We start from the raw sequence: 25,687 nt of genomic DNA, 5'->3' as shown, positions 1-25,687 counted from the left end.
CGTCCAGAACTGCTACAAAGTGGCTCCACGAACACTCTTCTGACTTTAGACACTCCCGCTGGCCACCTAAATCCCCAGACATGAATATTATTGAACATATCTGGGATGCCTTGCAACGTGCTGTTCAGAAGAGATCTCCACCCCCCTCTTACTCCTACGGATTTATGGACAGCCCTGCAGGATTCATGGTGTCAATTACCTCCAGCACTACTTCGGACATTAGTCGAGTCCATGCCACGTCGTGTTGCGGCACTTCTGCGTGCTCGCGGGGGCCCTACACGATATTAGGCAGGTGTACCAGTTTTTTTGGCTCTTATATCCCAAGCTTAATTTTGATTGGTCAGTGGTCGATCGGCCAAAGGGAAAAATCGCTTTTTCCTGTGTGGAAAGCGATTTCTTTTGATTTTTCCTCTTTCGCGTCACGTGACGTTAAGGAGTGAGCCTAAAAATAATTCCTTGGTATCGTTTTTCAAATTATTCTTTTAGTCATGCTTATAATATGGATGGGATAATAATGGATTCGAAATAAGCATGAGCAGATAGTACAGCCCCAGCTGGGACTCTACCATCCCCATGCTTACAAAAAGATATCCGAGAGAGACTTACGTCTAGCACTCGAGATTACTATAGGTGTCCATTCTGAGAGCGCATTAGAGAAAAACAGATGTTCGAGAATGCATATATGTAATTAGGGACGACCAGCAGCAGCTGTTGAGCAGTTGATACCACGGCGACGCAAAATCGAAAGCAACCGAAAGGTTCGTGGTTTGAATACCGCCCCCGTAACGCTATTTTTTCCCTGTTTTACCTTAGATCTTCAATTTTTTGAATGATTATATATATTAATTTTTTTTTTATTTTTCACTTGCACTCAAAGCTGTTATTAAACTTCTCGACATTCCTGAAAGTGTGTGGGGTCATGATGCGCTTGCTGCGGGGGATGGCGTATCAGCCAGCCGCCCCTAACAGCAAGTGGTGTAAAGAGCTGATCATGTTCATTACTGGACACACGACCCATTCTCTGCTAACCTCAAAAGGTTCAAGTCCATTCTTAACGATCGCTGCAGCTGTGATGGACGTGGAACGAAATTTTGCTGTGCCACATCTTGTCGACATACTAAAGAATTCCACTTAGGACGTTCCTCGGAAGCCATGGAAGCAACATGGATGGCCAATGTATTAAAAAGACCGGAACCGACGAGAAAACTCAGGGCCGCAACTAGGAGGGAGCAGGCGGGTCTCGTGCCCCGGGCACTGGACCAAAGTGGGTGAAAATTTTATTCTCAAACCTCTCTTTCAACATTACAAGGGGGCGCCAAAATGCACACTTTCCCCGGGTGACCAAGCATCTAGTTGCGGCCCTGAGAAAACTAGTCTTATCAGATTCCTGCGAGACAACCCAGACAAAGCTAAGATGATCGGACCAGACCTAGATGAGGAGGGGCCCATCACCATCGCTATGGAGCAAGACGCTCAGCTGGGCTGGTAAAAAGACATCAACGATACGTCGAAGAATCAGACTCGGACTAATGGCGCACATTTCTCCTGACTAACTCGCTCAATTAGATTGGGCGAGTTTACTAGCTACTCGCTTGCGGTTTTACTCGCTGCTACTAAACTCGCTCTGTGTAATAACGTTAGCAAGTAAAATCACCGCTCGCTTTGCTAGTGCGAGAAAAGTTGAAAGGTAGGCCACTTTTCTCGCTACTAGCCGGCGTTTTTATTATCTCTGGGGTGCAATATGGGCGTGGCTACTTTTATCTCCTTTCGCTTTGGCTCGCAGCAAAAGAGAAAGACGACAATACGCAAAAAGGAAGGGAAAGAAAAGAAATGCTCGCTCATCTAGTGAGCGGTTTTACTAGTCCTTGAGTAATTGAAATTCGCTGCACTAGTTGAAACCGGTTCTCTCGCCATTCATTTCATTTTACTATGCGAAAAGTAACAAAACGTGTGCAGGGCGGCTGGCCGATACGCCATCCCCTGCATCAAGCGCATCTTGATCCCACACATCTCCGGGAATGTCGGAACGTTTAACGTTTTAACGGCTGAATTCAAATTTGGATTGATTTTTACAATTTTTCCGTTTTCTTTCCCCTTCGGATCCTTCAGTTTAGATATATTAATCAAAAAATTCATGAAAATGTATTTCTGTATGTTTCGTGGACTTGCTTATTTATGTCCATAGAAACAACATTAACATTAAAAACAAAAGAAATAAATTTTATTCTTTCTAAAAAAATAGGTAATTGAAAAAAATTGATAGCACATATATGTGTTGAAATGATGGAAATTTTTGCTTTGTAAACTGAGTTTGGAATCTCACACGTTCAAGAAAAAAAAATCTAGTGATTTCATAAACAAAAAATATTTTTTTCTGATTAATAACAGCTTTGAGTGCAAGTCAATAATAAATAAATAAATATAATCGTTCAAAAAATTAAAGATGCAAGATAAAACAGGGAAAAAAGTTCCGATAAAAATGGGCAGAATTCGATCCACGATTGCGCGTCGTCGTCGTCGCACCAACTGCTCCACAATTGAGTTTAACCGCTCGTAATTAAATATATGCATTCTCGAACATCTGTTTTTCTCTGCGCTCTCAGAATGGACACCTATAGTAATCGCGAGCGCTAGACGTAAAAGTTTCTCTCGCATATCCTTTTACAAGCATGTGGGAATGGTAGGGCTTCTGGGGTTGTGCTATCTGCTCATGCTTATCAGGAATTCGATCCGTATACGCTCCAATTACGGTAATATAAGCATAAAAGGGAAATTTTTGTACTATCGGCGTTCCCCCTCCAAGCACCGTTTTTCTCCGAATATTCGTAGGAAGATACGGATAGGGGAGAGACGCTCCTTCAGCATCGGATGGTAGTATTTTCTACTCGCGATGGCGCAACGCCACCTATAGAACAAGGCCTCCGCACGAAGCTTGTGACGTCAGTGAAGAAGGCCATTTCTCCTATTGCCATTGGATATACTGCAAAAAAAGGTAAAGATATTGCATGCGTCGGCCTGCTATATCCAATGGCAATAGGTGAAATGGCCTTCTTCAGTGACGTGGCGAGCTTCGTGCGGAGGCCTGGTGTTGGATGGCGCCGGTTTAGTGAAAAATATATTTCTTTGACTTGAAAATTTATTACAATGACTTAAGTAGTGTTTTTTCTTGAAAGAAAACGATTCATTTTTGTCAGCCTTTTCCAATTAATTGGATTCAATTAGAAATTTACACATTACCAAGTGTAGTATACAGTGAAACCTCGCTACAACGATACTCAATATAACGATGAAAACCTCTACAACTACATTTTTTCAAGCCTTGTTTGAAAATGCTTATACTCTAACTTCTGCCTCTCGATATAACGATAACCTCTCTAAAACGATATTTTTTCTTGGTCCACAGAGTATCGTTATATCGAGATTTCACTGTACAGTACTCGATGATATAATTTGTTATCCTAAAATTATATTATATATGTATGAAAAATATAAGTGCAGCAAAATAATATCTCTCTCTCTCACCCAAGTCCATCAAAATAGGCAATGTAGGACAACAATGCATTTGTTATTCCGATGTGATTTTGGTAGTTCCTTATGAACTGAAGAACCTCGATAAATTAATTATAATGCTGAAATATCCTCGTGAATAATATTTATACACGCTGAAAAATATGTTTAATTATAAAAATAACTCTTCATGTACTCCCTGTTTCCCATCTTCCCCATTAAAAAAAGGGGAAAAAATATCTAGGCAATAGCCCCTCTAACACATTCCATTTTTAATGTTAAAGAATATGAAAAAAAATCTTCTGCACGTGCATCAAAAATGAATTTACGTTACCACCATCGCTGAACAAAAAATTCAGTAAATGTATATAGTTGTTGTATATCCCAAGCTTAATTTTGATTGGCAGCGCTCGATCCTCCAAAGGGAAATATCGCTTTCCTTGAATGGAAAGCAATTTCTTTTAATTTTTCCTCTTTCGCGTCACATGACCTTAAGTAGTGAGCCTAATAATCGTTCCTTGTTAGGGTTTTTCGGATTATTCTTAGTCATGCGTTGTATTTGTTATGAACCTATGCTTATAATTCGGATGGGATGAGAATAATCACGAGCACATAGTACAGCCCCAGATGAACTTGAATATGATTGCAGGATGGGCTAACGATTGGAGCATGACCTTTAGTGTTGACAAGTACATGGTCGCTCATTTTGTTTCGAACAGCCCACGTTTCTCTTACGAGTTGAATGGTATCACTATCACGGATGCAATTAGGGTCAACCGATTTGGGAATTCTCATTGACGAACGGCTTAGGTTTTCTGAATATTGTTTAGATGTTTAGAGGTGGTCAGAAAACCAAATAGGATGCTCGGTTTCATTCTTAAAAAGGTCTCTTCGCGTTCTCCTAAAGCCATTCTTCCGCTTTTACGAGGCTTAATTCGTCCTGCACTGGAGCATGCCGTAATGTTTTGGAGACCCCATACCTACAAACGGACATAGACTTGGATGAGGGGATGCAGAGAAGATCTACGCGTGCTCTTGTTGGCACACAAGGCTTGAACTATGAAGAAAAACTCGATTTCTTGGGGTCTAGGTCAATTCGTCGCGCTCAACTTGTCGCGGGACAATTTGTCGCGTTCAATTTGTCGCAGCGTCAATTCGTCGTGCTACAAACTCGTCGCGGTACAAATTTGTCGCAGGCTCATTTCGTTGCGATACAAATTTGTAGCAGGCTCATTTCGTCGCTGTAAAAAGTTGTAGCGAAGTCATTTCGTCGCGATGTCAATTCGTCGCGACAAATTTAAATTGCTTTAAAATTCATATGTTTGTTGTGATCTTATAAATATAGGGTAGTTGCTTTATGCGTAAAAAATTGAATTAATTTATTTTCTCATTTATTGGAAATGTTCCCCCTTCCCATCTCTGTTTTAATTTTTAACAAATGAAGTATTCATTCAAGTCATCGAGGGACATTGAAACGTACACCAAGATAACAAATTGGGATCCAATAAATTTTTAAAATTTAATTTCCACCGTATAAACCGCATTTCCCACTTTTTTTGTCGGGATTTCCATTTCTCGCAGGTGATGGGCGTTGGGGAGCTCACCCAAATAATAAATTGGGATCAAATAAATTTTGAAAATTTAGTTTCCATCGTATAGGCCGCGCTTCCCCCTCTCTGTAGGGATTTCCATTTCTTGCAGCGAGGGGCGTTGTTGGGGGGTGCACATCGAAACAATAATTTGCTATTAATATGCCCCCAGCACGATTTCCGTAATTCACTATTAAATGTATCCATGCATAGAATATATCTTTAAGTAATTTTTATCGACAATGTATTTAAGTTTTATGTGTAACAGCTGCGAAAAGTCTTATTTTCAAATTATTTTTTTGCAATGCAATGTACATCCAAATCACTTAGTATTATCACATTGAAATAATATTCAAACACTCCGACCATAGCCGCCAGAAACTGGGGGCTGCCATTTGCGTCCCTCCTCACTCCAATAACTCATGAATATACAATGCAATGTACCATTTCGCCTTCTGAGTACGGGTTTGAGTCCCTTATATAAGGAATGAATGGCGATTTTCAGCCCCCTCCTTCCTCAATATTTCCTTCATGTCGGCGCCTTTGACTGGCCAAGGATGCCGCAAGTGTTTGGAACTTGTGGGTTCTTGTCTTGATCTTGAAGTAGGAAATTTTGATTTCTGAATCATTTCTCTGGGTGCTCATACCCATTCCATAAAGTACCGTGGGCACTCACAGCATCCCTGTCTGTGACACCACTGCAAATGTCAATAGATTTTTTTTTTCAATTCTAAAGTAACAACTCTCAAGTAAAAAGAATGAAATCAGACTTTTAATTAGCCCATTGTATGTAACTTCATGTACATGGCACTCATACGGCTACAGTCAACGATTAGTAAAAATTTCTTCTTACAACACAAGTGAATTAACATTAACAGACAATATAAGATTATATTCAGAGGTATATTCCCTGGGTGGGGAGGGAGTCTGCGGGCTTTATCCCAAGATGACAAGTTCAAGTGAAAGGGCGTAACCAAAATTGAGTAATTGGTGATCAAGAACATGAATTAGAAAGGGAGAAGGGAGGCAAGGTTTGAATAACCACAGGTGGGAAAACTAAATCCGCCTCTGATTATAGCCCTACATTTATTAGGATAATTTCAATTTTAAAAACAATTCGTATTGTACATATAAACATTCCACAATATCTAAACATTTATTTATTTTCAGTGCCTTTGAGTAACATTTTATTTAAACACTTGTCTAACGTGAATATCGCAATAAAAAGAAAAGCCAGATGATTAATAGAATAACAACTGATGCTATTTGAAACTATCACAATTTTTTTCTTTTTTTTTAACGATACGTAGGACAAGATTTAAATTTATTGCAATTTAAATTGAATTCAAACAATTTAAATTAAAAAATACTACATTATTTTTTGTCATCCGTATAATCTGTATCTCTATCTTATGATACAACAAAAACTCAAATAAAGAAAATTAATTATAGGGCTAATTCATTCAATTGCATTAAAAGTTTTTCTAATTTCGGAACATCAATTATGGGGGCAAACTTTTAAACACACACACACAAACCAACATATCATTTCCACGTTCGGTTTTGCAATATTCCATGTTTTTGCCAATAGAAATATGTAGACCAAGCACACAAACCTTGTACCAAAAGCTTAGACGCTAATGAAAACTATGTGAAAATATTCAAAAACAAGCCAGCCAAAGATATGCGATTGATTATAAACATGAGATTAATGGTTATATTATATCTATGCGACTGTGACCGATAGTCGTCTTTCTTATTGGTGATTACATGGTCTTTGTCGGTGCTCATCCTGTGTGCAATATAAAAACTTCATCGAATCGTCATTCATAAGCACTGTACATTTCTACCCTTGATCTGCGCCAAACTCCCTTCGCTGTGAGAAATAGAAATCCCAACAAAAGCGGGAAGTGCGGCTTATACGGTGAAAATTAAATATTAATTTAATTGAATTATTAATTAATTAAATATTTCAAGTTCTTAGGAGATACTGTAATGGTAAATGGTGGTGACTCTCGAAGGGGGAGGGAGAAACTCTCGAGCCCATGGGGCAGATGTACCATTAAGGGTAGGCTCACTGTAATTTGGGGAATATCATAAAAACCGAAATTTTCCCACACGATATCGAAATTTTATTACAAAAAAAAATCAATTATTTAACATTTCAAATTTTTATAACTGAACTTTCAAATATAGTTAAATTTTTATATGCAGTTAAATTTTTAAATGTAATTGATATTGTAATTTTTGTTTCGATGACCTTTCCGCATTGACAAAAAATAATTATTTTCAGTTAACTGCGTGTTCATGTTTTTCACTTCACGTACAAGAAAAAAACCTGCGCTGTAATATATAAATTGACATCACGACGAATTGACACAGCGGCGAACTTGTATCGCGACGAATTGGCACTGCGGCGAATTTGTAGCGCGACAAATTTGTAGCGCGACAAATTGAGGCGTGATGAGTTGAGCGCGACAAGTTGAGTGTGACAAATTGACCGGCTACGCTGTTCCCTGAGGTATTTCTTTTGTTATTTCAAGAGAATCACTTTTTCATTTTCTATATGGACTGCCTGTATTCGTCCATAACAGTACATCTCGAACCACCGCAACAGTTCACTACGAATTCCAGCTCTCTCCATCTTATGTAATAACAGAGTTGGGTCTACATTATCAAAAGCTCTTTTTAAGTCAATAAAAACTAATATTGAATAATTATTGTTGTTGAAGCTCTGGTTTAGGTATTCATTTACTTTTGCGATTGCCATTTCAGTGCTTTTTCCTGTTTGAAAAACGTATTGATTCTCAGTGAACAAGTTTATACGTTTCAAGTAACTAATCAATTTTGTTTTCATACTTTCCTCAACTATTTTTGAAAAAACCGGGAGTGCTGAAATAGGTCTATAATTTTCTAAAAGGTTTTTATCAAATTTTTTAAAAATTGGATACACTATAGATACTTTGCGTTCGGGATAAAAATTCCTTCGATTAGTGAAGTATTTATTACGTATAGTAAGACAAGTCATTATGATATTTGGCTATGATTTTGATCATTTTTATTATTACATCATCATATCCTCTCGCTTTATGTTTATTTGGTTCAGATATTATCTTGTGTAGGTCATTGTTTCCAACGCCAGATATCATCATTGAAGATATCGATGCATTGCTATCACAATTTGGAGAAGCTCCCATATTAGAATCCTCACTATCTAAGTTTCGATTCATAAAATCTGCAATAAAGTTTTGTGCCAATTGTTTGCGGTTTGCTGTGTATCTGGTAGGGTAATTTCCCTATTTTTATTCCTTATAGTTTTGTTTATAAATTGTCATTGTTTACGGATATCATTGTTAAAATTTAAAAACTTTTTCCTGTAGTCTCCTGTTTCAGAGCTTTTTCGAAAAAAAAATTTTTTTATACGTATCTTCATAGTACTTAATGACTTACTTTCAATGACTTTTTCGCGTCGGTTTTTAATGGAGATAATGGTATTCGATATACGGGTGTTGCATGGGGTAATAAAACCCTCAACGATATTCAAGTAGAAGACGTGGAGGTCCTAAATCTTCTAAGAAATGTATGCGCAAGCAAAGCACCAGGACCAGATGATATCTATCCCAGATCCTCAGGGAATTTTCTACTGAATTGTTGGGGCCAGTCGCACAGATATACAAGAGTAGTGTTGCTGAGGGTATCGTCCCAAGGGATTGGAAACTTGCTAATGTTGTTCCGATACTTAAGAAGGGTAGTAGAGAAGCTGTGTCCAATTATCGTCCAATGAGTTTGACGAGCTCCCTGTCGAAAATTTTGGAAATTATTATCAAAAGGCAATTGGCGAAGTGGATAGACGAGAATAATGTATTGCCGGATAATCAGCATGGGTTCAGGAAGGAAAAGTCATGCCTAACCTCCTTTTTTTCTATGATCACGTGACGAAGTCTTTGGATAAGGGCAAAAAAAAAGTTTTCAAAGACCGGTTGGAATCTGTAGGGGTAGTAAGGCAATGGAAAAAATTTCGTTCCAAGCTGTCCTCTGTTTTGCACGACGTCATACCCTTTGTTCGAAAAAAGCATGTTTGTACATCGCACCCTCTACGGTTCACGGATAACGTGCGGAACCTTTATCTTGAAAAGAAAAGAGCATTTAGAGAGTATAAAAGTGGACGAGGTGATCTATCATTGTTTACTGATAAAAGAAGCCTGTTGAAGAAAGCGATAAGGGATAGTAAAAAGGAAGTTGAATCTAGGTTGGCAGATAACATTGGCTCTGACCCAAAATCATTTTTTCGATACATCAATAATGGATGTAAGGGTACAGTTGGTCCCCTCTCGATAGGAGGGTCTAGGTTAGAGAGCAATGTAGACATGTGTAGGTATTGGAAACTTGCTAATGTTGTTCCGATATTTAAGAAGGGTAGTAGAAAAGCTTTGTCCAATTACCGTCCAGTCAGTTTCACGAGCTCCCTCTCGAAAATTTTGGAAATTATCATTAAAAGGCAGTTTGTGAAGTGGATAGACGAGAATAATGTATTGTCGGAAAATCAGCATAGGTTCGGGAAGGGGAAGTCATGTGTAACTAACCTCCTTTGCTTCTATGATCACGTGACTAAGGCTTTGGGTAAGAGCAAAAATGTAGACGTTGTCTACCTTGATTTCCAGAAGGCATTGGATCGGGTCCAGCATGGCAAACTCTTGAAGCGTTTACACGAGATTGGAATTGGGGGCAACTTGATGAATTTGATAGAATCGTGGTTAAGAGATAAGTCGCAACGAGTTATGGTGAACGGGGAATTCTCTGGTTGGACAGGCGTCACAAGTGAAGTTACTCAAGGAAGTGTCCTTGGCCCCATTCTTTTTTTACTTTTTATCGATAAACTCGATCAGGGTATCGATAGGATTACTGGCAAATTCGCAGATGATGTGAAGCTAATGGGGGGTAATCGGGAATTAAAGCGATAGGGAGTTGCTCCAGACAGACCAACTTAAACAGAATTGCAGCATGGGCAAATAAATGGAGCATGACGTTTAGCGTTGATAAGTGCATGGTCGCTCATTTTGGTTCGAACAACCCACGGTTCTCTTACGAGTTGAATGGTGTCACTATCCCGGATGCAACTAGGGTCACCGATTTGGGAATTCTCATTGACGAGCGGCTTAGGCTTCTTAACATTGTTCAGCGGTGTTCAAAAAAGCGAATAGAATGCTTGGTCTCATTTTCAAAAAAGTCTCTTCGCGTTCTCCTAAAGTAATTCTTCCGCTTTTTCGAGGCTTAGTTCGTCCTGGACTGGAGTATGCTGTAAAGTTTTGGAGACCATACATACAGAGGGACATAGACTTGGTTGAAGGGGTGCAGAGAAGAGCTACGCGTTTTTTTATCGGCACACGGGGCTTGAGTTATGAAGAGATACTTCATCTTCTGAATATGTTTACACTGGATGAACGCAGGTGTCAGGGAGATATGATCGAAGTGTTCAAGATTTTCAGCGGGATGGATAGGATGGACCATGAATTATTAGTACACCGTCAATCGACTGCTTTTACAAGGGGACACTAGTATGGATTGGTAAGCGACAATGCGAGGTTATGGTGTCGCAGGGAAGTTTTCTCTAATAGGGTTGTTAATAAATGGAATAGCTTACCCCCGGAGGTAGTAAATGGTAACACAATTGACATGTTTAAAAAGAAATACGATTAACGTGTTGGGGTAAATCGAGAAATTATACAATACGAGAAGAAATTACAAACAATATATTGTTCGAAATACGTATATGACATCCATATTTTTATGGGCATCTTTTTCTCAGCCACCTGGTTGAGCATTTTGCCTGTTGTGGCGTTGTATTTGTATATTAACGTGGGGGTATATTTTTTTTTTGTAGCGTTTTCCTTTGATATTAATTTTATTTATTAAATGTTTGTTGATCCAATTTTTATCATTTTTTCGTTGTCTCCCATAGGTTTTTATTCAACGTAATACAAATACAAATACAAATACAACGCCACAACAGGCAAAATGCCCAACGAGGTGGCTGATAAAAAGATGCCCATAAAAATATGCATGTCATATGTTTCAAAAATACAGCAACCCAATTAAAAATGCAATTAACACAAATTACAAACAATATATACACATGATAAAATATTATACAATGCCCATAAAGAATACTTATGGTTGTCTTATTCTAAGAATGGATAGCTTCTCGATTTACCCCAACATGTTTATCGTATTTCTTTTTAAACGTGTCAATTGTGTTACAATTTACTACCTCCGGGGGTAAGCTATTCCATTTATTAACAACCCTATTGGAGAAAAATTCCCTGCGACACCATAACCTTGCATTGTCCCTCACCAATCGATACTGGTGTCCCCTTGTAAAAGCAGTCGATTGGCGGTGTACTAAAAGTTCATGGTCCATCCTATCCATCCCATTGAAAATTTTGAACACTTCGATCATATCTCCTCGACACCTGCGTTCTATTCGCTTTTTTGACAACCGCTGAACAATGTTCAGAAAACTTAAGTCGCTCGTCAATGAGAATTCCCAAATCGGTGACTCTAGTTGCATCCGGGATAGTGACACCATTCAACTCGTAAGAGAACCGTGGGTTGTTCGAACCAAAATGAGCGACCATGCACTTATCTACGCTAAACGTCATGCTCCATTCATTTGCCCATGCTGCAATCTTGTTTAAGTTGGTCTGGAGCAACTCCCTATCGCTTTCATTTCCGATTACCCCCATTAGCTTCACATCATCTGCGAATTTGCTAGTAATCCCATCGATACCCTGATCGAGTTTGTCGATAAAAAGTGAAAAAAGTATGGGGCCAAGGACACTTCCCTGAGGAACTCCACTTGTGACGTCTGTCCAACCAGAGAATTCCCCGTTCACCATAACTCGTTGCGACCTATCTCTTAACCACGATTCTATCCAATTCAGCAAGTTGCCCCCTATTCCAATCTCGTGTAAACGCTTCAAGAGTTTGCCATGTTGGACCCGATCGAATGCCTTCTGGAAATCAAGGTAAACAACGTCGACATTTTTACTCTTACCCAAAGCCTTAGTCACGTAATCATAGAAGCAAAGGAGGTTAGTTACACATGACTTCCCCTTCCTGAACCCATGCTGATTATCCGACAATACATTATTCTCGTCTATCCACTTCACAAACTGCCTTTTGATGATAATTTCCAAAATTTTCGAGAGGGAGCTCGTCAAACTCACTGGACGATAATTAGACACCACTTCTCTACTACCCTTCTTAAATATCGGAACAACGTTAGCCAGTTTCCAATCTCTCGGGACGATACCCTCAGCAACACTACTCCTGTATATCTGTGCGACTGGCCCCAACAATTCATTAGCACCTTCCCTGAGAACCCTGGGATAGATATCATCTGGTCCTGGTGCTTTGCTTGCACATACATTTCTTAGAAGATTTAGGACCTCCACGTCTTCCACTTGAATATCGTTGAGCGTTTTATTACCCCATGCAACACCCGTATATCGAATATCATTATCTCCATTAAAAACCGACGCGAAAAAGTCATTGAAGGCACTACACATGCCTACATTGCTCTCTACTTTTGAGCCTCCTATCGAGAGGGGGCCAACTGTCCCCTTACATCCATTATTGACGTATCGAAAAAATGATTTTGGGTCAGAGCCAATGTTATCTGCCAACCTAGATTCAACTTGCTTTTTACTATCCCTTATCGTAATATCATGGATTCGTTTGTATTTATTGCAAATATCATTATCTTCATATACGTTGTTAAGGTTTATATTTGCCATAAATTTCTCAAATGTTTTGTAATTTATTATTGTTTTGTTATGCATTTTTTGGAGAGATTTTATCTCGGGTTTCTTAGAAATGTATCCCAATATTGGAAAGTGATCAGTTATTTTAGTATTTATACACAATAAATGTTTGATGTGTATTCATTTTTGTTCTATAATAAACGTGATCTATACAAGTGCCCCCATCTCTGAATTCTCTGGTAATTTGATTTATTAATGGGTTAAATCCGTTTATGCACATTGTATCTTTGTAGTAATTGACATCGGTTTATGAGCAAGAATATTCATATTACAGTCTCCAATGATTAACATGTTTCCTTTGTTTTGTGAGGATTCAATTGTGAGTTGAACTCATGGTGAACAGATGTGATCTATAGATCAACAAAATATCTAGTTTTATATTGTCAATATATATGTATATATACGCATTTATGAATTCAGGCCTTTTGAATTTCACCAATTTTTCCATAGCACCAAGTTCATGTCTAACAAACATATATATAATAACACCTCCACACAGAGATCTATTGTAATCTCTAAATTTAACAAAATAATCATACTCGGCAAAGCAAACAATAATTTATATCATATGTTGATATTTCATCTTCCTGAGCCCATATCTCAGTAAGACAGATTGCATCAATTTGTACTTCAATCGGTTTTAAAAATACCAGAAATTCATCAGTTTTTTCGGATGCTTCGGATATTCAAATTTAAAAATCTAATAACATCATCACCATTACTCTCGTATTCCAATATTTGGAAAAATTTGTAGCTGATTGCGGATCTATATATACAGGGTGGTAACTATCGACCGCACAATAATTACACACGTGATTCCTTGTGAAAAACTAATGTGTAAAAGTGTTTTCCGTTTTTTGATCTCACCCATAATTAATGAGTTATAACGCTTTAAAAATTGATGACGTCACTTCAAAATCCGGCCAAATTCACAAACGTACACCAAATGGCGTTTTTTTTAACTACACAATGATATAACCCTATGCAATCGAGAAAGTAAACCATTTTCTTTTCTACCTTTTGTTGTTGTTTTGTGTGCACACTTTTCAAATTTTTAAGTGGGTGTTAATTATTACGATTTTATAAGGTTGCACATGTTTTTGAGTTCATCCATAAGATTAAAAAAAGCTACTGCCACCCCGAAAATGCTGAAATTTTGCTCAAATGTGTTACTTGCGATGTTTAGTGAAATGAACCTCGGATTTCGAAGTTAATCCTAGTATTTTTTTGAAACAAATATTGAATATTTTCTCATATTTTTGAAAATTTATACATTTTTTCAAACTTTAACATTCGTAAAATTCTAACGGATGATCAAACATCGAAGTTCAAGATTCATCTCACTAAAAAATGCCATATAAATATTTCTGCAAAATTTCATAATTTTTGGTGTAGTATATATATGTAGGTTTCTTTCAAATCTTAAACGGATGAGCTCAAAAAAACTGCAATTTGTGAAAATCGCGTTCAAAACGTTTTTTCTTGTTCACATTTTTACGCTATAATTCATTAATTTTTAATTTTATTTTGAAAAAAAAAATTAACCCGATCGACAAGAAAAATCTGATTTTCACGATTGAATGAAATATTTTTTAAAGTCATGTTTGAAAATTCGACTTCAGGGGTCATGATACCCCTTAAATCATCTCCAGCAATTTTAAGATGAGATTTTTTTTTTCCAGTTCCAATTCAGAAGTTCTGGAAGATTTACATGTTGCATCACAACTTTTGATTGAAATTATGCAACACAATTAACTGAGTAACACAACAAACATAATGAATGAAATCGATGAGTTACAAATTGTCACGATTACAGTTTAACAATTAATCGGTATGAAAATGTGACTCGATTAATAATCAATAGAAAATATCCGAGAAACCACTAATTATTTTTAATATGCCAATTCATAAAATGACTAGTTTGATTGAAAGTTTCTGATCGAAGCGTTGTTATTATTTTAGTGTTTTCACAAGTCACCTTCGTCAAACTACCATTTTTGCAATCTTCTCTGAAGTTTATTACACATGACTGTTTGATGAGATTTTAAAATAACTCAAAAAATATTGTCCTGTTTCATTGATCAATATGTAATCTGATTAAAACGACAGCGTATAAAAACGATCGCGTAGTAAACAGAACGCACTGTATGCACCTTCCCCAAAAAATTTTGACTTGATAGGGAAAGAGAACAAATTACCACATTTTGGCAAAAAAGTATTGATTTGGTTAAAAAAAAATTCAAGTAGATCTCATTTGGCTAACACTTTAAAAATCTGGTGATAAATTTGCCAATATAGTGGATGAAACTAATACGTAATTACACGTAACAACAAGGTTATACTATCACACTGCATTGAGAGTAAAAGCGCCAATCGTGAAAGAAGAAGGCCGAACTTGGCTTCTATAATGGGATTGAATATTTCAGTGCATTTTTAAGAAGTGGCATCCGCTGCTGGCGGAGAAATGCACTTTGGTTCAGTGTTTGACATATAACTGACCGTTAGAAAAATGACACGTCACAAAATTTTAAAAGCTTATAACTCACTTAATATTCGTCCGAACGAAAAACACTTTTCCATATTAGTTTTTCACAAGGAATCGCGTGTGTAATTATTGGGCGGTCGATAGTTACCACCCTGTATATAAGTCGAATCAACATCAAATTGATCAGTACTTGATGTCTGTTCGGCTGAAATATGAATATATTATTTTCTAATATGGAATATTTACAGTATGTTATGAAAAAAAATATTATTTTGCGTAACAAACTAAAAATTTGGATTACCCTGCCCTTTTTCCCCATTTTACCTAAACACGCAGTTTTTTCTAGTTACATAGGAAGATAAATAAATCAAAATGTAAACAAAAATGCTGTCTGAATTTCATTCATTACCTTGCAATGGTATGGATTTCTCCGATTGTTCAGAGGCATTTTTTTCATCATCTTTGATTTTTAGTTGATCCAAAAAGTCCTCGTTCCATACTCGTATCACTTAAGACGTTGGATTTTTCCGAATGTAGATTTTTCCTTCCTTAACCCAGGCGTAAGCGCAATCGTCGTTAATTTTAAATTGCTTTGTACAATAGAACAATTTCTTCACAGGTACGGGTAGATGTTCATTTACATCCTTTGCTTTACTTATCCATTTCGTTCTGCATTGTTCCGATGAAAATCACACTATAATCGGCTTGGGTTCGTTTTTTACTCGAGTTTAAACCCGATGCATTACTTAAACGTATATGTGTTGGGTTGGTAATCCCCAGTCCAATTTTTATGGTTTGCACAATGTGTTCAATATATTTTCATCTCTGTTCTAAGGCATTCCATTTATCTCGATATTACATGATCGGCTTTTCGTTTCCAATGAAGTTGATCTATCGCTCATCTCGTACAATGCCCGTTTGAGAGAATTGTTTTCCGCTTGAAAATGCAGGCATTTTTCGACGTTGTTAATCGTTGTTTTTGTCTTATTGAGCTCGTTTCGGAGGTCCTTTATGGATGCAGCATTGAAATTTATCGATTTGTTTGATATCTTCAATATCCTTTCGTAGATGTTCCTGTTTTTCAAGTACACTGTTTATAGATTTCTCTACCGTGTAGCATCTCAGTTCTCATTTTAAATGAGATGAATAAAATGGACCATAAGTTATTAATATACACAGTCAATCAGCTGCTTCGACAAGGGCCACCAGTATCGATTGATAAGGAATTGACAATTCTAGGTTGTGATGTCGCAGAGAGTTTTTCGCTGATGGGGATGTGAATAAATGGTACATCTCACCTCCGGGTTTCGTGAATTTTAACATGATTGACATTTTTAAAAAGAAATACGAAAAACATATTGGGATAAATCGAGAAGCTATCCATACTTAGATGAGACAACCATAATTTTTTATAAGCAGTATATTTATATTTTGTCTTAATGATTGGTTTTTTTATTGCTCTTATTGGGTTGCTGTATTTTTTGATATAGTTTAGATATATATTTGACATCCGTATTTTTTATGAGCATATTTTTTCAGCCACATCGTTGGGCATTTCGTCTGTTGTGGCATTTGTATAGAAAACTCCAGGTGAGTTTTTCTATCCTATTCGTAAGAATAGATAGAATTTTCCACAATTCTAATTAACCAAGTTCGACTGTAGTAGCTTCGTCCCGCCACATAAGACTTCCTTGAAAATGTTCGCCACCCGTGTGAACAAAACGTCGAAAAAGATAAAACTTTTCATCAGGTCCAAAAATTTTTCAGTACATTCTATTTAAATATCCAAAAAACTATAAATTTTTCAGTACATAATGGCCCCGGAAAAGCCTTGTTTGTTTCAGTAAAGTGTTCAGCTGCTTGAACCAAAAAATAGAGACCAATGCATCAGAAGACTTGTCTAGCTCCTTCGCTTACAAGCGAATTGGCCAGAAATTTGGATGCTCTCTATTTGATGGATCGGCAATAAATATAGTAACCTTGTCCTAATCTAACCGTACGTTAGAAAAAAAACAAATGAAAAAAAGTAAGACCGTATAAATATATATAAGGGGGTGATAAGAATGTAGGTACAAAGTTAGATTTCTTTTCACCCTCACCGTACCTGTTCTCTTTCACTTTTATAAGAAAAATACACATATGTGAGGGAAAAAATCACTATCAGGATATACAAAAAACCAAAAATAAAAAAAATTAAGGTTGCAAGAAAGCTTCGGGATGATCGGGAGAGAGGAAAGAAAACAGTGAAATTGTTTGAATTTATTCCACTGGCATTTGGACGCAATATTACGTCCTTTGATTGTAAAGTGGCTAGATGCTTGTGTATACTGTACCTGTGATTCCAGGTATTGAGACTTGTAAGAGATTACAATTTCATTGGCCATCAAGATTTTGATGATGTGAATTGCTGCAGCATTGACACAGCTTCTTGAACATGGGGGTGAAATCTTGATTACTTCTGGAAGTCTTCTGGAATCAAATGGTGGAGAGCCAGCCTAGTTCACACCTGCATCCAGAGAGGTCTGATGCATTTGTCTTTATTTTTTGGTCCCAGCAGCTGAACGCGTTGTCTGAAAATGAAGAATGCAGTTTCGATAAAGAATTCGGCCTTGCCTATCAAACTTCATCGATGCTTCAGGGCCTTTGTGATGGATATCTAATGATGGTACCTTGATTCTATCAAGATATTGTGATGACACACGAAAAAAAAGAAACTCTCCAAATGCAAGCCAGCAGCTTGACACCAACGACGATTTAGTCCATGGTTGGGATCAAATCAAGATCCGTGCCGAAGACTAATCGATTCAATGACTTGATGCATAAATTCTGTAGTTAAAGCCAGAGATGGCCATAGTACAATACATTCTTACGATATCCAGCACGTGTTTTCTCGTGCTCCCCAAGAAAATACACACGTAATTTTGCGTTTGTAGAGGTTTCTTCTTTTTGTACTTTTAATTCTGAGGTCAGACTGTTGTAGGCTCACTCACATAATCAGAGAAGACGTAAAACATTTATCTAAACAAGTTTATATGTTCATTTGCATGAAAATATTTCACTTGATGATCCATTTTTATTCAAATATTCTAATTTTTTTAAACAAGTTTCAGGATGAATCAGTTTTTTGAAACAAAGGAAACTTTGTTTTGTAATTTTCCTGTTGTAAATTTAGATTTTGTATTTGTGTATACCATCTGCTTGTGCAAGGTTTGTTGCTATGGTTTTAAGTGAATTGAAAGTGTAGAGAAGTAATTACCATTCAGTTATGATAGTATTCCAATAACGATACCATGTTTCGAAAAATATGAAGAGAAAAAAATCATTCAATTTATAGATGGCATGAGAGCATTTAAGAGCGAAGTTATCTTTTATCATAGTTATAAATTATCTTACCAAGAACAACTGCAACAACAACACCAGCAGAAGCAGCAAGATCTGTTGCGCTTGTGATGCGGTAAATCGTTGAATTTGTTGTCGTTTGGCGATTTTTCTTTAGCTTCATCGTCTTCTGATACAGATGTCTCCGTTGGCTTTTCGACTAGAGCCTCTTGTTTTTCTCGAACAGTTGATTTTGATTTGCACCAGAAAGGGGATCGTTTCGTCGACGCAGATTCGGTGCTCTTTTGTTGGACCACTGGCGAAGAACATACTATCGACGATGCTTTGTTAGAAGTAATGGGTGCCGTTACTATTTCAGGCCTCGATCGACTAAAATCTGTATCGGTTAATCGTCGCTCTTCTAAATCAATTAAAGAGCTCTCTTTCTCGACAGAAGTTTGAGCAACATTTGTGGCACTACCCACTAATTGATTCACATCACATTTCGAACTAATTTCCTTTTGATTGAGAACTGTATTCAAATTTGATTCAGGCAGTACTACTCGTTTTTCTTCAGAAATTTCTTGTTGATTTTTTGGAGACATCGGTACTTCAAGTTCTCTATTTAAACTTTGTTTTTCTGAAAGAGTACTTTTTACGTCCCCGAAATCCTCTAGTGAAGTTGAAGTTGTTGGATTCGTTATTTCTATGCTTCTGGTATCGGCACCAATCGTTGAATTTATACTTTCGGGAACGGAACGTTTTTTTTGTTCTAGGGAATCTGGAAGTTTCGTCTTGACATGTCTCCTAATCACAGTATTAGTCAACCGTTCTTCGATTGTTTGCGAATAATCAATTTTCTTCTCTTTCAAAGTGATATCTTTACTCGATTCGTGTTTCAAGTCACTTTTCCGTTTCTTTATCACACGATGCGAATCCTCTACCATAGATACCCTTTCTTTACCATCCTTTCCCTGTCGCAACTGAACATGTTCACATTCACGTTCGGATACTGTTTTGCTCTCGTTTGATATCTGTTCTGAAGTACTTTTAACGTCAGTTTTTCTTAAGATCGTCTTAGAGACTTGTTCGTATCCTCGTATTGTTCCATGGTCAGTAACGAAGTAACTTTGGTCTTCAGTTTCTTTGTCACCGAAGGAATCGGAATCACTTTCTGGAGATGGGAATGGAGATTTAGTTTCTGTTAGAGTCAACTGAGTTGCTTCGACTTTGGTCCCATTTTCTGCAGAGAAAATCGATGAATCCACTGCATTCGACTTGACAGTATGTGTCTGGTGAAGTGAAATCATTTTTGGTGTAATATCGTTCACGATCCCTACTTTTTTGAGTTCCGGGATTTCTGGTACGAGTTCAGGTACGCGTGTAAATATTTCCTGCTCTATCGTCCCTGAATATTTGGGATTTGAAGATTGTGCGCATGAAATATCCTTAAAAGAAAGAAATAAACGATGAACACTTATTGGAGATGATGATGAAGACGGAGAGGTACGTTGCACCGGTAGTTCTTTTGAGATGTCGTCTGGATAAGTTTTATTTTTTGTTTCCCGTGACACAACAACTGTTTCCTTCGACGATGGCGACTGTAATTGAGAAAAAGATGGCAAAGATAGTTTTTTTTCTTTAGAAACAGAGGCTTGTGGAAATTTCTCAGTCCGTAAAATCTGACCACTCTCTGCTCTCCCAAATGCTTTTCTCGAATCCTGGTCATTGCTTTGTGAAAACCGCTTTCGTGGATGATGTGTAGCAACAATCTGACACGTTTGTGCACTTGACGGAGACTTGAGACTCCGACTTCCACTAGGTGTGGCCTGGGAATTTGACATCTATATTAAAAAATTATACGCATCTGATTTACTATGAACACAAAAACATGAAATTTTTATAACTACATTTATCGTGAAAAGATATATCTAAATTATTCAGGCATTTAAGTGGTTGTTATATAGAGTGTTATTTTAATCATTGCCCTTTTAGTTTCGGCAATAGAACATTGAACACGCTAGTGTGCACATAAAATGACAGGCAACAATAATTATATCAGAAATATCTTATAATATAACCTCAGTCTTATAATTAAATTAAAAATTAATTTCCCGCTCATTTTAAATACACGAAGGCTAATTATGACGAAACATGCGGTTTACATGTTATTCCGAATGTCTATGTTTTCACTCTTACTCAACAAGCCTTTGCTGCTTTGTGCGGTTCCTAACAGTTTATTTCAATGCCTTATTAGTGTTACTCCATGAATAAAACAACCTATTTTATACGCGTTCAATTTTAAGTTGATAAAATTTATAAAACTGTAAGCACTGCACAATTACTTATATTTTTCTGCATATAAAAAACTTGACAGAAACACATGCACTTACCACTGAAATTATTTTAATTCTGCGTAAATTTAGCTATGCATTTTATTAGTGCAAAAACAAAATATAAGCAAAGAGAAATAATGGTAGCATTGCTTTTTTAGTCCGTATTGGTTTTATAATAAAAAACTTCCCTGTTTTTCTGATATTGAATGAACAACTGTTTTTAACATGATTGAATAGAGCAAATCTCGAGGAAGATGATTTCTTAATGACCAGGGTCAGAATTTGGAGGGGAAAGCAAGCGGTCTGGTGCTCCGGGCTCCGGAGAGCAAAATTGTTCCTTTAACCTCTTCTTCAACATTACAAGGACGTGCCAAAATTCGTGCTTGCCCCGGCTGACCAAGCATCTAATTCTAGCCCATACCACTTGAAATCTAATGACCAGCGAGTAAAAAACATGCACTATATCTACTAAAAACTTATCTTGGCAACGTTGAACAAACTTGTGCCTGTTGTACACTTTCTTTTATCAATAAATTAGTTTCTTTGAATAGGTTGGTTTTTTAGCTTTAAAGTCCAAATATACACGTTCAGATATTCATGAAAAATGTGCCTTTTAGAACTCCCTTTCCCCCGACCACACCATTCTTCATTTTTTAAGCTTTTTTCTCTAAACTTAGTTAGTTAATGATAATCACAACAGTATAGACGGGGAATTACCCACCTCTGACTTGGATGGCTTCTCGATAGACAATAAATCACAGGGTAAATTAAAATGTGAGCTAATAAATACCAGGAGCTCGGGTAATAAGAAAGATTCTTTAGAAACTATGATATAGCTGTGGAGGGCTTAGACCTTGTGTGTAGCCATTTCTTTCTTCTTTCTTTCAAACCGAGCACAACTCAGGCCTATCACCATCTATGCGGGCGATTTACTACCTAGTGAGTTGTGCCGGAAATGTAACTGTGTGTACCTAACAGTCCGAGTGCGTATGTAGTGTTGTTTGATTTTTCCGTGCTGCCGTCTATATTTCAGAAGTGAAATGTTATGATTGAATTACATTTGTACTGTTTGTAGGTCTGTTGCTCGCCTTTTCAAAGGGCAGATCGGCTCGCATTCGCGCCTTGAAGTTGAGAACAACAGAAAACAAATTTCTGCTAACCACCACTGTGGCGACGGTGGGGTTCGAACCCGGGACCTCATGACGCAAGTCCGTCACTATGACCACTCGACCACCACAGCGGCCTTGTAGCCATTACAGGATCTTGAGCAAACGATGGGGATGAATCTTTCTTACACATCTCCGGGTACGATACTTTTTTAAAAAAGCCAAGAGTGTCCTTGGCCCCATACTTTTTTTTCACTTTTTATCGATAAACTCGATCAGGGTATCAATGGGATTTTTAAAAAAATTCGCACGTGACATGAAGTTAATAGGCGTAGACTTGAATCAAAGCGATAGGGAGTTGCTCCAGACCAACTTAAACAGCATTGCAGCACGGGCAAATCAATGGAGCATGACGTTTAGCGTTGATAAGTGCATGGTCGCTCATTTTGGTTCGAACAACCCACGGTTCTCTTACGAGTTTAATGGTGTCACTATCCCGGATGTAACTAGGGTCACCGGAACTCCTACCCACGCAAAGGACCACAAACACCAAACATATCCCCCGCTCTGAAGCAGATTACCTAGTGGTTGGCCATGCTCGAAAAACTCTCTTGATATCCGGGCCCGACAAGCATCCCCGGGCCGTAAGCCACAGGACCCAACTCCGCCGAGGCTCCCATCGCCTCCAACTCGCGGCAATCAAGCCTATCAAAGCCCCTGAAACCCCCGCCGGCCACCAAGGAGCACGAGCGGATCACCCGCCGAGCCATCCGCCTTCATCACTGTACTCTGTCCCCGACCATCAGCCGATCTGCGACACCAATTCCTCTCATTTTGTCCTCTGTTGGAAGGGTTTTTCATAGGCCCGAATCTAAAAATATAACATGAAGCTTTGAGGATGTACAATAAGCAACCACGTTGGATAGAATCAAGGCGTCTACCCTATTCCTCCGTTAATCTGATATCCAGGCTGGGGTGCCATACGCGATGATCCTCTCAGCCACTGTCATATATAGGATTCTTCGCATCGACGTGGTGATGCCCCATTCCTTTCCGGTAAAGCACCATAATCTTGGCATGAGGGCATTAATTTTCGTCGAAATTGTAGTGATATGGCTGTACCAATTGAGTTGGTAATCAAATGTAACCCCCAGAATCTTGATATTAGATCGTTTCTTGGTGAATTTGTCGCCAATTTTTACCGATGGTGGTCTTTTGGAAGATAGCCACAAAAATTTGGTTTTATCCATACCGATGCTGAGTCGGTGTTGGTGTCTAACCAATGATGGATTTCATTCAGCATATATGTGGCTAGCCTATCTGTGCCTTCTACCGTAGGGCCCGAGGCCATTACCGTAATGTCATCGGCGTAGGCCTGGACCCTGACATTCTTCGGCCACCTCTTAAGGAGGAGATCATTAAGGAATAAGTTCCAAAGTAGTGGCCCGGAACACGATTCTTGAGGGCATCCCCTTGTCATTCTATGTCGAACTGTTCCTAATGGTGTCTGGATCTGTACCACCCTGTTTTGGAGCATGCTTATCAGGATATTGGATAGATTAGATGGTATAGGCAGATTAAGCAATTTTTCCCTGATGATATTACGATTGATGAGATCAAAAGCTCCCCAGATGACCAAGGTAATCATTATGACGTTACGTTTTTTAATTCTTTGATTTTTTATCTCTACGACAATGTCCATGAGAGCTTGATCTACCGACCTCCCATGGCGAAATCCATATTAAAGGGACCTGATGACATTAGATTTTTCCAAGAAGAAGATAACTCTCTAGCAGATGACTTTTTCGAACAATTTACCCAATGTTGATAACAAATGAATGGGGCTATATATATGATATAGTTAATGTTGGATCTTTGTCTTTTTTTGAGGAAGAAGAGGACATTGCTAATCTTAAAATGTCGTGGAAAATGTTCAAATTTAAGGCATTTATTAAATAATTCGGAGAACACCCCGGGAAAGCTTTGCAGTACAGAGCTTTAAGGGTTACATTATTAATTGAGAGAGAGAATCATTCCTTATTATTATTTATTATCCGGTTCATGAGGCACCAAATTAGTCATTGATAAGTTTATTTGACGATTGGTAGGATAGTTAGCCTCAGAGAAAAATTCTTGAAGTTGCCTTTGGGCTTGTTCCATGACAGTCAAATTCTCGTTTGTATCAGTTTGGGGACAGAGAAGATTATTTCACCGTTGCTTTGTAAAATATACCGCATGGATTTGTAGCTGAGTTACATAATTCCTTCCAGGGGTTTCTTTTTGTTTTCCTGATTAATTTTGAATATAAGGCCCTGTTACGGTGGAAAATGATTCTCAATACCTCCTTATTATCTGGGTTTGCCGCTAGATACCTTCTCTTACTGGCCCTGCATTTCCGTCTAGCCACCTCTAAATCTTTGGTCCACCACCCGTCGAAATATGAAGAGAAACTTCATTTTTTCAATGTTTATATTGGATGAACGCAGGTGTTGGGGGGATACGATCGAAGTGTTCAAAATTTTCAACGGGATGGATAGGATGGGACATAAATTATTAATACGCCGTCAATCGACTGCTTTGACAAGGGACACCAATATCTATTAATAAGAGACAATTCTAGGATGTGGTGTCGCAGGGAATTTTTCTCTAATAGGATTGTTAATAAATGGAATAGCTTACCCCTGGGGGGTAGTAAATTCTAACACAATTGACACGTCTCTATAGAAATACGATACGCATGTTGGGGTAAATCGAGAGCCTATCCATACTTAGAATAAAACAACCATAAATATTTTTTATGGGCATTGTATAATATCATATCATGTATATATAATTTTTAGTTTTTGTAATTGCATTTTTAATTGGAGATGGGTGCTGTATTTTACACATATATGACATCCATATTTGTTATGGGCATCTTTTTCTTAGCCACCTCGTTGGGCATTTCGCCTGATGTGGCCTTGTATGGCCTTTATAAACTGAAAATGAAAAGGATAAATTAACTCAACTCCTCTCGAGAAAAAAAAAAGCAAAATGAGGTGGGAGAAGAAATGAGGGTATTCTTTCATAATGACACATTGACTTTGACATTGGCATTGACATCCAAACATAATAGTTGGCGTTAAAACGAGTTTCATACATTATAATCCCTAAATGCAAGATTCGTTCGCTGAAAATTTGTGGTGCTAAGCGGGGTTGGCGCTATAGTGGGGGGTGCTACAACGGAGTTCGACGTATGATTTTCATTTTGCCGATTTGATTCTTATAAGTGGTTGAATCTTATAACCAGTGGTTACTGTACTATGTGTTAAGTGGCATGACTTCGAGAATTTTCTGAGGAATACGCTACATCAGCGTTTCTCAAACTATGATCCGTGAGGATTCGACAAGTGGTCCGCAGACAGACGCGGAAGTATAATTTAAGTAAATAGAAATAATTCAATAGAAAAAATATTTATATGCCACAAATGTTATTAACATTCACATGGATTGAAATGAAAAATTAGACCCTTATTCAGTGAGT

At 37.7% G+C, this 25,687-nt stretch overlaps 1 protein-coding gene across 3 annotated transcripts in view; it reads right to left on the bottom strand.

The window, feature by feature from the left end:
- Positions 1-25,687, bottom strand: part of LOC149084775 (uncharacterized) — a 188,848-nt gene that overhangs the window by 115,405 nt on the left and 47,756 nt on the right. For all 3 annotated transcript variants that reach the window (XM_089232523.1, XM_089232522.1, XM_089232521.1), the window contains exon 2: positions 18,798-20,566. In XM_089232523.1, coding sequence (XP_089088649.1) covers positions 18,798-20,566 — 1,769 coding nt within the window. The remainder of the gene's footprint in view (positions 1-18,797; positions 20,567-25,687) is intronic.

The sequence above is a fragment of the Pholcus phalangioides genome, unplaced genomic scaffold (assembly GCF_987345545.1).
Source record: "Pholcus phalangioides strain wild (caught in Gottingen) unplaced genomic scaffold, Ppha-v1.0 ptg000007l_1, whole genome shotgun sequence".
NCBI classification, from domain to species: Eukaryota; Metazoa; Arthropoda; class Arachnida; order Araneae; family Pholcidae; genus Pholcus; species Pholcus phalangioides.
This window is presented reverse-complemented; position numbering and strand designations above follow the sequence as displayed.